This window comes from Zonotrichia leucophrys, chromosome 4, assembly GCF_028769735.1.
Source record: "Zonotrichia leucophrys gambelii isolate GWCS_2022_RI chromosome 4, RI_Zleu_2.0, whole genome shotgun sequence".
Lineage (NCBI taxonomy): Eukaryota > Metazoa > Chordata > Aves > Passeriformes > Passerellidae > Zonotrichia > Zonotrichia leucophrys.
The window spans coordinates 59,427,628-59,441,436 of NC_088173.1; the positions used below are offsets into that span (position 1 = coordinate 59,427,628).

Below are 13,809 nucleotides of genomic sequence, written 5' to 3' on the forward strand. Positions count from 1 at the left end.
TTTGGTGACAACAGAGGTAATTAAATGAAAGAACAAAATTCAAAAATAACTAGCACAGATTTTAAATGCCTGGAATCATATTGAGGTATTTCAGAGAATGTAAATTAATTAAAAGAACAGATATAGATTCTGCAATGGTAACAAAAGGATTTCAACATTTTTTAAACTGTAAAGAAGGCAAAAGGACAAAAATCTTCCTCAGAAAAAATTACAACAGTATTATTGTGAATTGCCACAATTCCAGCAGTAACCTTAGTGCAATGTTACATGCACCTCAGCAAGGTAACAAAATATCAGACTGGATCATGTCTGGCCAACTCTGCTCACAGAGAGAGCAAGTTATGCATCTGCTGGGCAGGGAGGGAGGGACAGCAGGATACAATGCATGTACACTTATCCAAGTCTCTGAAATGTCAGTAGCAACAAATTGAAATAAACTCTGATTCAACACAGACTGGAAAAACAAGTACAAAGATGAAATACTTCTGTGGTCCCAATTTTTATGTATTTATAATAAGCCTTCAGAGAACCAAGCCAAAAAGAAAACAGGCAGATGAGAACAACTAATAAATCAGCTGGCACAGCTGTTATGAGACATGCAGGCCCACAAATACCTTGCATAATACACTCAAACCTCCACTTCTGGAATGTGAAGTCAGGTTTCCAGAAACACTGCCACTGGAGTACCAAAACATAATTTCCAAAATGATTTATCAATGCTGAAATTTTTATTTCAAGTTCAACATCAAAGATGCCACTTTCAAAGGGATATTTGTCTCTGTCTTTACAGTTTTCTAGAAGTTGTATTTTTCCAAAGCATTTTCAGTAGAAGTGTGGTCAGCTCAGTTTTCTGAATGTATCACCTTACAGACTGAGTGTCTCATGGCCTTGGAATAATTTAAATTCTGTGGTCCTGACAGAGGTTTTATGACACAACCTCCAAGACAAATATTTTAACTGAAATATGGCACATGCTGTTCTTTTTCTCACTATTCACGTCTAGTGCTAAAGAAGTAGAAAAAGACTAAATAGAGTTTTTCTCTGGCTTCTCAGACTAGGACTCAAATGTAAAACAGGTTTTTCAGGAGAGCTTCAATTACTATGCTTTTAAACAAGTAATATTTCTAAGCTATATATGTATCTTCTAGAACTTCTATAGCCATCAAACAGGAAAAAAAGTGAGAACACTGCTTCAAAGGTCATTAGATTATCACAAGGTTATTTGCCTTTTCTCCCTCTTCTTATCTCCACTTTCCCTATTTTTATTACCACTCTCTTTCATTATTGTCCTTTCATTCTCCCTGAGTTTACTTTGCATTTATGTCCCTACACAGCATTTTATCATCTTTTGCCATGATCTTCTCAAAAGAATACAAGCAATACTAGAGTCTTATAGTCTACACTCCCTTTAGAACAAATTTAGATATGTACAGAAACATTTTACTGTTAAGACTAATGTACTATTTGTATAATGATTTAGAAAGTTTTTACTAAACCAGACATAAAAGGGACAATTTAAAACTCAACAGCTCTGTGCCATAATCTCACATCAGAAAAACAATACAAATGCACAGCACCATGGAGAGAAACACTTCCAAACCACAGCATCTTTTAGCCTCTTTCCTTTACCATGCACAAAACCCCCTTGCACAGGTACCAGTTTCTTTGTAGCCCAGTGCTGGATGAGAGAGGGGAACTGATTTTAGCTTTAACTACGTTTCCCTTATTCCCCAGTTTTGTTAAATGAATGTTAAGCTGTACCATTCTCAGTCATGAGTAGTTCTTCCCAATACCTGCATGACATGAGCTAGAGCCATTCTCCAGTTTCCACGAAGGAAAGGAGGACATCCTTCCAGCAGAGCTCAAAAGGTGATTAAGGGCATGAAATTCTTACCATGCAAACAAAGGCGATGTAAATTTGTATTCTTAATTCCTTGTGAGTCTAAGCTTGAATGTCTTTCACAGTTAACCCAACAGCTAGCAGAAGTGCCAATCTGGGCTGTATTAACACTCTTATTTCATTACTCTGTATAATTAGGTGCTCAAAATTTATCACATATACATGAGTGTAGACAGCTGTGGGGGGAAAGATGGTTCATTTACGTTTAAGCACTTTAATTTCATTTCAAGGGAAAAGAAGGCAGACCATGACATTATAAAAGAATTCTTTCTTTCTTACATATTAATTCTGTTTTGAAAGCACTCATTTCTTTAAACGAACAGTAACTTTCAGTTACAAAGTTACAATGAGTTTTTAGATCATAATTTTATTAGCTTAAAGATAGTGCAGTCTCTTTTATCACATCTTAGTAAACCTCTAAATTCAGCATGTTAACTACAGTTTTAAAATATATTATGTCCAATGAGTAACACTTTTCAAAAACATAATTCTTTTATTTAAAAAAGCATTCTATCAACTACCATATAAAATTAGGCTAAGAACAACAGCTAAAGGATTTACTGAAGTGAAAGTATTTTAACATGCAAACTATATTTTCAATTTAATCATTGTAAAATACTCAGGGAGTTTATCTGAGTAAGCCTTAGAATATTTAAATTAAAGAAAACATATTCCAGGATGAGGTTTCTGCCTAACCGTTGCAAACTATGCTGAACTAACACCGAGCCAAAGAAACTGAAGCAAAACTCCCTCCTTTGCTACTCTTTGCTATCCCATCTCTGCAGGGATAAAAAATCTAGATGTCAGTTTTGAAACACCATCCAAGCTAAAATGACTAACCAGTTCCAACTAAAAAAAACCTATAAAATCAAATACACCTAGGATCATTTACAGCCATCTGCTCAGAACCATTTTCTCACTAGTCAAAGCCTTATTTCCATATGCTCTCAAAGGTGAAAAATTACTCTTTATTATTACTCTACCCTAGCTATAAGAGGAAGTCTGTTATAGTAAACCCAGACACAGCGAACTTTTTGATAAGCTGAACATTTCCCGAAATCTTATTTCTTTCTACTGAATTCCAGAGGGGGTAAATCCTATTACACTGAACAGTCACTGAACAGCACAGGTTAATTTAATGGAAAACACTTTGAAATAAGCCTTTACCATCTGTTTTCACCTCTAATGGCAAATCAAAGAAGAACAATTCACACTAGTATCATAAAAAAATGCATAAGTGATTTAAATAGATGTGTTCTTTGATGAATACAACCTGTATCTGTTTGACTTTCTTCACCTTTTATCTAATGCAGGAAGTTCTCCTTTTCTAATGTAATGCTGCAATTGAAACCACCACAGTGTAAAAAGACAACATGCACAGTTACTGATCTAAATAATTCCTTACAATGTGAAAGTGAACTTCTTTAGTAATTCTAAAATGCCTCTGTACAGCAAGTGATCTTAACACTAATTCCCTTACTAATGAAGGAATACTCAACCCTTCTCAAATTGTCCAAGTGATGAACATAAAGGAGATCCACTTGGAAATAATGCTCTCAGGCAGGACTTTAAGTGAATTTTTGCTACAGCTGGAGGTCTTCTGCAGATGAAAGCTTGTTTTTCCCTCCCCCCCAAAAACTATGTCCCTGCAACGTGGTTGAACTTACTTTCCATTTCTTAATATAAAAAATACATGGTCATAGATCACGTATATACAAAGACATGACTTTAAAAATTCTAATGCACACAGGGAAAGGAAAAATTTCTAACTGTAAACAAAAGACCAAGCAGAAGATCAACACAGCCAAGCAGCCTAAGAAATGTGAAATGAGTGGATAAAAGCAGTTCATACAACATTAAGAAACCCTCTGCACCATAGTGAACACAATGCTATTGCAGACACTAATTCTCAGTAGGAACTACTGCAGGGAAGTAAAACACAGAGTAGTCATAAAGGGAATTACCTTACATATAGAGAATCTATACAGAAGCTATCTGTTACAGCTGGCACCTCCAGGAGTAACGTGTTGTTAGAGTGACCAGCAGCAGAAAGATCAGAAAAGGGAAAACAGGTGAAGAGATAAGAACAAAAGATAAAATACTCTGCAACACTCAACATAATGGAATATCACAGCTACCACCAGAGTCCCAACAATCATTAAAAGCAAGCAGCACCATTCTTATTGTTTAATACTCACAGGGGGAAAAAAGATCCAAATTATGTTGCATATTTCTTAAATATTTGTATATTTTACCATATAGGAGCAGAAGGCCTTTAAAAAGAGAATGATAACCTGGCAGAAATCCCCCTGTCAGTGTGTGGTCTAACTCGATCTTAGAGTTAATCTACAGAACTTTAACTATTTAAATAATTTCATTTATATATTTCAAGTATCACAGGTTAGTTTCAGTATCTTTTGAGGATGTGTTAGCAGGCTCAGAGTTTAACATTTCATAGTATAATTTCTTGTGCTTCTGTCGACACCCAGTAATTTAAAACAGATAAAAATCTATTACACACCATTTACAAGCAAACATCCACATAGGCGCCTCTAATGCATAAAATCTTAGTTAGAAGCTAAATTAAAGGGACTTTTTTTACTCTGAAAAAAACCTGATGTTACTAACCTGAAATCCCCTTTATTGTTCACAACCCTCTCTGGAGGGCAGTACTGTGCAGAACTTTCTAACACCACAATATCTACTGTCCTTGTGTTATTCCCACGTCTGGTTTGCACATGACAACCCCAGTTTCCTGTGGAGCCAGCCTGAATGTTCGAGATTGTCAGTGCACTGGAAAGATAAAATAAAAGGATAAATCAAAACAGTCTTGCAGTAACATTTATGTAAGCTTTTACCAAAAGATGAATTAATAAGTACAGAAAGACAAAGGAAGAAAAACCAAATTACATACAGCCATGAGTGATCTTATAAAACCAGAGCTATTTACATCTCAAAGTACTGTAATTAACAGAGAAGTATTTACTATTCTTTGGGCTTTTAGTTTTGCCAAGGTAGGAAACAAAAAGAACAGCCACAGGAAAAAGTCCTCAGACTTCAGAAAGAAGAGAGAAGTACAAATTCCTCAAATGTTATCATTACTATTCAAGACAAAGTTTTTAGTTGTTTAGAAAGGCCAAACTAAAATTAATTGCCAAATGCATAATTTATTATAAACACTGATGCTGTAATTTACTAATACAATTACAGGATATATAGCCACTCGGTAGATGCTGAATAAGTCAACAATCTGCTGCAGGCAGAACAAATTACACTTTTAGATCTCTGCTGGAGAACAATATTAACAACTGTGGTGTGCTCAAAAGGAAGAGTAAAGAATTCATGAGCAATTCAGTTAAATGCCTTGCTTCCAACATTTTGGACATTTGGACGATTTTAACATTCCATGAAAACAAACATATCCTACCACAAACAAGTTTTAAATTAATGCACTGGGTGAAACTTGCAGAAAATTTAAACCTAACTGCAACTTCCTCTAGCTAATCCTATTTTAAGCATGTAGGTTTGACCTACCAAATCTCTAGACCTCCTTCCTCCAACTTTATTGTTAATAGGAGATGTGTGAAGATTACTCCTCTACTAGGGATGTTTCTGTGTCCATGTTCCCTCAGTGAGGATATGAGAGGGCCTTACTGTTATGGTAATAGTCACTAAATCAGAGCAGAAAGTAAGAAGCAGTAAATAAATTTTCTCACTATGGATTCACCTTGCAATCAATGAGCAGTTATGAATCATGTTTTTTTCAACAAAAATACCCTGGGACTCATCAGTTTCCACTATCTTCCCATCCTGATACCACAAGACTTGCATGTCTTGATCAATATATGAAGCCATACATTGGAAGGGCAGACTGTCTCCTTCAAAGACCACCTGACGATGAGACGGAGTCATGTAGAAAGATGGTAATTCAAGCGGTGGTTCTAGAATTCAAGACATAAAACCACAATTAACAGCAAGAATCTGTTACAGAACTAATTTTCAAAAGGGGAGATAGATACACTAAATGAATATCAATTATTTATATATCAATATAACGTTGCATCTAGTAAGAGGCATATAAAAGCTACGTTTACTGCACTGGACATTGAAAAATACAAATTATCATCATATTCTTTTTCAAAATGTGTATTCCTTTAATGTAATATATTTCAAGACTTTTTGCTAGCCTATATCTAAAAGAGTAGAAAATAGAAATTTGAAGAAAAAATGTAATTATGCATTTTAGTTTTTCCCAGTTTTTCACCTGGACTTCAAAATAACAATAACATATGAGTTTTTATTTTTATAGCTGGAATAATTCCAATATAAAAAAAGAAGTTAAGGAAGTCAGTCACAGTTTTGTCACAAAAAGAAGGCTAGTCAAGAATAGAATCACCACACAGGAAAGCAACTCATAAAATGAAGATCTTTTAACTACAGAAATTTGGGGTTAGCATAACTGATGTATCTGAAATCACATAGCTACACCTATGAAAGAAATTATCAGTTTCTGATTCCTCTTGTGACATTTAGGTAAAGATCTCTGAAAAATACAGATTAGCTGGAAAAAGGAGTTCATCAAGAGAGCTACTTATCCTTAGTTTCTACAAACCATCATCAATTTATTTACTATTCATTTCCAAAAGCAAGTAATAATGAATCACAACTCAAGATCAACCTTTGAAAAAGATTCGTTATTACCACTGTCATTTAACTGTTGAATTTTAGAGAAATGAAATAAAGCAAAAAACTCGGCTCAATAATATTAGCAGAACATGGAATGCATTAGAAAACAAATACCAGTTGCCTGCAGTGCTTACCACAGGTGAGAAGCTCCTGTTTAACACCAGTCACTGTCTGTGACTGAAGTGACTTGGGATAGGCACATTTAGTCTCACGTACAGTTATGTTTCTTTCCTTTAACCACTGATGCATCCACAGTATGTTGCAATCACAAAGAAGATAATCAGTTTGAAATTCTCTGCAACAAAACACAGGCATTTACAGTGACAAACTGCAGAATTCCAATGTCTGAAAGCTAAACTTTAACAGTTGTGCCACGCCTCTCATTGTCACCAAGTAGGCAACAAGCAAAGTCCAGACTACAGTGGATTTGCCTACCTATACCCACTGGAAGTTACTCTAACCCTCTGCAAGCTGTACTCTGAGAACAAAAGGACATACTCCCTCAGAAAAGGAATCCTCTCCATAAAAATGAGGAATATCTAATACCAGTACATGAAAATAATACTAGGAATTTCTTACATGGAAAGTGTTCATGCTACTTCAAGTGAGCAGTAAGAAAGAATTGCTTGAATGTGTATCGCCATAACCTAAGACACTTCATTGTTCAATGTAGTGATCAAATGCTTTAGCAGTAAAATCAACTGAAATAAAAACAGCTCCTCAACTATTTCTCTTTTCAGAAGCACTATTCACACAATTTCATTCTCCTTTACATGAAAATTATAAGGCTTTTAATTGACTCCATCTTTTCTATATAATTCAGTACTTTCTAGTAAAAAGACATATTAAATCCCCTATAGATGTTAGCTGAAGTCAGCTAAATTAAGGGATTAATTAATTAATTTTATCTGTTCAGAAATCATTATTTTATCTGTTTAGCAACAGGTAAAAATGTAGCAAAATGTATGACTATGTCTACATTGGTTTTTACCTCTAGTGAAAACATTTTCTTTCTCTTTTTGCAGATGTCCAGAGGATAACACATCACAGGCAGAACACTACAAACACTAAATCAACATCCCTATGAAACCCCATTTGGGGTGTTTGTTCACATGAATTCCTCCAGATCATCCATTATTTTAATAATAATATGTTATATCCAGGTGCTCTTGTCATTTCTGTGGTGTTGTTGGATAGCAACCTCTACGCAGACAACTAAAATATCAGGAATAACACCTTATGAACAATGAAAGGGATGAAGGGAGGGAAAGAAACAGTCTCCTTTATAAATATAAACAAGAAATTAACTCAGTGTCAAACTCAGAAACCAAAGCTTTTGATTAGGTCCCAGAACAGTGAACCAACTGTCATGACTACCAGGGAAAAGCGTAAGTTAGTCATCAGCACTTTTTTTTTCATTTACTTTCTTTCTTACACAAGATTACAACTCATGAAACCAAGAGAGAGCAAAGGAACATGAGGCTGGTATTATACCCACTGTTATGTGTAACAAAATTATACTGCTCATCAAGGACTAAGATCTTGCTTAGAAGTATTTGGTTCTTTTGCTATAAAGGTGTAAAATGCTATTTATTTACTATAAATTAATAAGTGATACATATCGAATAAAACTCTTGGAAGCCCAGATGAGAAAATGGCTTTGCTTTTCAAAATAATGTAGGACTAGATGCAGCAAGTACTTACAGAGACTTCAGTGAACCAAGATGATCAAATGTTCCCTGTGTAAGTGTTGAAAACAGATTTCCAGAAAGATTCCTGAGAAATAAAAGTATGTTCATGATTTGAACTCATCCTCAGACAAATGACATGTGAAATAAAAAAAACACTTTTCTTCAATATAATTATATGTGTAAAAAGGTTAAAAAGTACTATTACAACACTTTAATTAGTTCACAAGACTATAAGAATAATAATCAGGTCTCAATAGTGTAGCAAAAATCTCCAAATAAACTTTTCTCTAACACTCTTGGTTTAGGTGAAGAATTTTAAGATTGGAAAAAAAAGTAAATGCAGAGATTTTACTTTTACTTAAAGCATCAACTGGCAGATGTTGAGCACAGATTTCAAGAAGTGTAAAATTAATTTTGTTGTTCACAGTGAACTGCTGTCTTCCTATTAGCATGCTCTAAGAAGCATGTTCTATCTATCAGAATGCTTTTTTAAAATATTATCCATACCACTTTCTATATATAGGTGAAAGCACTGTGTGTAAGAAACTAACAACTAGGGCAAATAAATATTTCATAATCTTACATGTTATCCTCTTAAAGTAAATGAAGGACTTCAAAACATGCAAGACTGCCAGCAAAACAGACTGACAGCAATGCCACTGTAGAAGGCATGGATACTGAAAGAGTCTACAAGGCTGAAATATTTTTTAAAAGAAAATATTATGTACAGTCTCCTAGTCTCCATCCAAGCTACACATTCTAAGAAACCGGAAAACTGCTGCAAGGCCAACAGATCACTGAACAGCCTGGTTTGGGTTGGCCCCAGCACCTGTTTTTAAGCTTGCTACTGAGTCACAAACCACAACCATAGGCACTGGCTGTCTTTCAAGAGCACACTTAAATAAACTACTCCCCTTGAAACAAAGAAGGTTAACTTACACAAGGCTAAAACTTAGGTGTATGTATGTAAGACAAATTATACTTACAATCTAATAAGGCTTACAAGTCCTCTAAATATATCTGCATTCAGGCAGCCTATCCGGTTATTAGTTAAGTCTCTATAAATAGAAAAAAAGGAAAAATTGGAACAAGCTGGTTTATTTCCCAATGACATACATACATACAGTCTGCTAATAGAACCATTTGAACAAAAATTCATGAGCAACAGATTGCACCACATGCATATTTGGGTCTCAGGAAAACCCACAAGGTACTGCTATAGGGTGTCTACACATGCACACAGACTCCTTAATCCATCTCTTAACTAATTATAATTTGTCCATATACAATTCAACAAGTCTAGACCTACCAATAAATTCCCTTAAACAGGCTTGGCTTACATCCCCACCCAGCAAATTTTCATATTTGTGTAGTATTTATATATGTGTGTGTATAAATATATATATATACACACACACACACAGAGTACATCACTTAATTTTTAACATGTCAAAGACCTATAATACTGCATTTATTATACATAAGTAAGACCATTTTTATAATTATACTTCAATAAATACTTAAAAGTTATATATTTTTCAGTATAGGTCTTGAATCAAATGACCAAAAATTCTTCAAGTAATAAAAATTAAGCTTGCAAGTAATAATGATCCAGAATTGGTCCATCAATTTTACTTTTAAGGTTTTCAGAAGTGCAATTACCAACATACTTTCCTTTTAAGTGAGCCAGATCATGTGATCAGATAAAAATTAACATATATACTCTACAAATTTAAGAAAGAAACAGGGGGGGCAATACCAAAAATCACTAACACTCAAAACAATATTACAAAAATCTGAAGTGTTTAAAAAAAGGGGAAAAAAAGGCAATAATGCTGAGTTTTTGTTTTTCAAATTTGATCTGGTACAGAACTTTTACAGCCAACACATAAATCTCTCAAATATGTTAATGGGAATGTTGGCAAAACCTTATATAAAGCAGCATAAATAGCACATTAACTTCAGTGTTGTATTAATAGCAACTCTATGTTCCACTGTGACCTTTGGAAAATAAAAATCACGAGTTTAACATTCAACAAAACAAGACTTGATGGAATCAAAGCTCTGAAAAAATGTCCATCCAGCGAGGTTTCAAGCCACTCAAGTACAAAAAAACAGGAATACAAGCAACTGTCAGAACAAGGGAGGCTGCCAAGCCACAAGCAGCAGATGTTCTTCAGTCAGAAGGCTGAAAGCAGACTTTGTTTTATACATGTGTGTGTGCAATATAAAAAACATGCATGTTTACAAAAATTCAGACATTTAAAAGCATATAATAATCTACTTAGGCAGGTGGAGGGAAACAGAAATATATATAGCTTATTTAGCAAGTTTGAAAAGTAGAAAAAGCCATTTGCAACAGAACACATAGGAATGTAACTTGTTAGGTTGGAACAACTTGTAACAGAACACAAGAATACAGTTGCTAGTAGAAGGCCATAAAGGTAAGATATATATTGTGAAAACTCAGTAAAGGCAAGACTCAAGTATTGTAGAAAACCAATAAAGCAGAACCTTTTACTTAAGAAGCCAGAAAAAGCCAGGCTCCTGGTTTTGGCCAGGACAAACTGACCTGAGAGTTAACCAAACCTCCACTGCACCTGCCCAGAGATGAGGTCAAAAAGCAACCCCTGAGGAAGACCTCTTACTTCACCAAGAAGGCCCTGGCCATGACCACCAGAAGGCACCACAGAAGGCTAATTATAGTATGAAGCACAAAGAGGCAGAGAATGGGCAGGCAGGGAGGTGTGAGCTTGTGGGATCAATGTTTATTTAAACCTGGCACCTGTCTCACCAGGTACACATGTATGGTGGAAATATCCCCCATGCATCCCAGCTAGAAATAAAACATACCTGCTTTACAATTTTACAAGTAAAGTCCTTATTCCACAACGCCTGTATATATTATACATCACATATATATAGTATACATATATATTCAACTTTTAATATATAATAACTTTGCTCTCTAAAGTTCCAGAAGCTTAGACTTACTCTCTCTCTGAGAAGTTTTTTATTTGTTTTGTTTAAACTGACTAGCTAAATATACTACTTACAGTCTTTTCAAAGATGAAAGCCCCAGAAAAGCTCCTGGATCTATGGTACTAATAAGATTGTTCTTAAGATCCCTGTGGAGAAAAAGTAAGACACAGCACTTACCAAAAATTACACTTTAAAACAGAGATATTTGTAAAGATACATGTAACTTGTCTCAATTTGCTTGAGAACCTCAAAAAAAACCCCACCCAAACCAAACTGACCCTCCTCCCCACAAACAACCCAAAACCAACCAAACCATCCCCAAAAAAACTCAGAACAAAACATCAAACAAAAAACCCAACAACATATTTTTATTTCTCTAACAGATTCCCATTCCAGATTGAAAAAATCTCTGTTTTAGCTACAAGGAGAAACAGAAACAGCACGTGTATGTCATTAAACATTCTATCAGTTTGAATCAGGTGAAATTATATAGCCTCAAAGATACTTTGCCACAGTGTGAACAGTTCACAGCTATGCAGGGTGAGACACCTGTTTATTACACAGTATGATACTGTCCAGCACATGTTATCTTCTGTAGCCTATCCAACTTTCAATACTTCAGTAGTGCCCAACACCTACCCAAAAAAGCAAAATATGATCTTGAAAATACACTGAAGACCCAACACTGAAATTTTCCACTTATGTTGCTGGCACAATAGCAAAGCCCTCATTGAAAATCCCAGATACAGCTGGTGAAAAAATTTCAGAGCAAATTTTTAAATCTTAATTTTCCAGAGACTGTAAGGAGAAATGTAAAGTAATCATTAAATTAAACTGCTTTATTAATTGTACAAGTGATATAGGAGTTTTAACTCCTAACTTGAGATATTCTGCAGATACAGCTTAATTTCAAAGGTCACAGAAAGCAGCTGACAGCACTTATACTAGTTTTGAACAAACCTTATCACTGCATGAATGCTAAAATTACTTCCACCTCCCTAGTCACACTTGATTTTTACTTTAGTACTATCTGAAACTTCACAGGTGCTTATTACTATAGGTAAAGTTTCTCACTCATTGATCATATCCAAACATTCTAGATTTGAAAAGAAAAATAGTACTTTCATTCAAAAGCAGAGATTAAATTTTCAAGAGTAGAAAAAAGATCTCCACATCTACCACAACATTAATAATTCTGCTGTACAAGAGGATTACATCTACCATCACACAGAAATTCATGAGTAAAAATATAATTTGTCCCAAGATTTCACAACAGCATTTCCTGCAGACGGATTAACAAATCATGGTACAACAGACAGCGTCACGGCACATGGATCACACCTGAACGCTCTACCTAAACATCTGAAATACCTGAAATACGTTAAATTCACCTTGCAGTAAATTAATATTCATATACACACTTCTCTTAACTTTATTTTCTTCCCTTGCTATGGCAGCAGGAAATGCCAAGTACTTCCAGTGCAGTAGTACCAGGAGCCCAAAGAGCTGGCTCTTTCAGGCATATAACACCCTGGAATACCAGATCATGGCAAATCTGAGACTAATAAAAGGTTTTCATCACTCATTTACCATCAATCTTTGAAGTAGAGAAGAAAAATCACACTTACTCTTCATATTTCAAATTTTTATTTAAAATCACGTAACTTCCACTTAAAACCTCAATGTTGAAACCACTGAGGGAGAAAAACCTTCACAACATGCCTTGGAAATCCACTAGTCTAGATTATCAGGGCTCTTTGATGTCACTCCATGAATTCAAAGAGTACTCCCTGATACACCTCTTTTATAAATCCACTGCAGTGGATTCATATCAATGAATGTCCAACATGCTAAGACTTTTCTCAACCTGCAACTACAACAGCTGAGGAGTCTCTGTTTGGTTGGGGCTTTTACCCTTTGGGTAGGCATTAGCTGTATATCAATCTACCAAAATTATTTCCAGAGGAAATCTGTGAAACAAAAGAGATACCAAAAGATCCCAAAATTAAGTGCTGACACGTCTAGTAGCTCTTTAGAAACAGGGAAAGATGTTAATGCAACATAGGCTGGTGCTACTACCAGGACAGCAGCATGTAGAACAGTCTTTAAATGAAGAAATTACAGTGGTGGTTAAACCAACAGACTTGTATTTCTCACAAAAAAGAGAGGTGGGGAAGACAACCTTACTAGAAAGTTGTGCTTGGCTTGAATGTTTTTGCTGGTTTTAACATCAATGAATACATTTATATAAACTATATTTTAGCTTCAGCAAGTGGAAATTAATAATTTCAGATGGTGATTTTTCTTTGGCAAAGCTCAACTAAGCAAGATATATCTCTAGATACATATTTGTCCAAATGGAAGAAAATCTCTCCAAAAGAAATGTAGAAAAGGATTTGAGTAAGGGTAACATCATTTATATTATAATAACTTTATCTTCCATCATCAAAAATCCTTCTAAAAATCAAAAGAAGGAAAACAAACCAAAAAACACGCCCCCCAAAAAAAGGTCTAACAAAAAAAAAATGCCCCCCCCAAACCCAACCAACC

General features: G+C 34.9%; 1 protein-coding gene across 1 annotated transcript in view; it reads right to left on the reverse strand.

Moving 5' to 3' along the window:
* Nucleotides 1-13,809, reverse strand: part of ADGRA3 (adhesion G protein-coupled receptor A3) — a 54,707-nt gene that overhangs the window by 21,291 nt on the left and 19,607 nt on the right. The window contains exons 3-8 of the mRNA XM_064711885.1: nt 11,334-11,405; nt 9,264-9,335; nt 8,291-8,362; nt 6,721-6,881; nt 5,628-5,841; nt 4,529-4,693 (exon numbers count right to left, since the gene is read on the reverse strand). Coding sequence (XP_064567955.1) covers nt 4,529-4,693; nt 5,628-5,841; nt 6,721-6,881; nt 8,291-8,362; nt 9,264-9,335; nt 11,334-11,405 — 756 coding nt within the window. The remainder of the gene's footprint in view (nt 1-4,528; nt 4,694-5,627; nt 5,842-6,720; nt 6,882-8,290; nt 8,363-9,263; nt 9,336-11,333; nt 11,406-13,809) is intronic.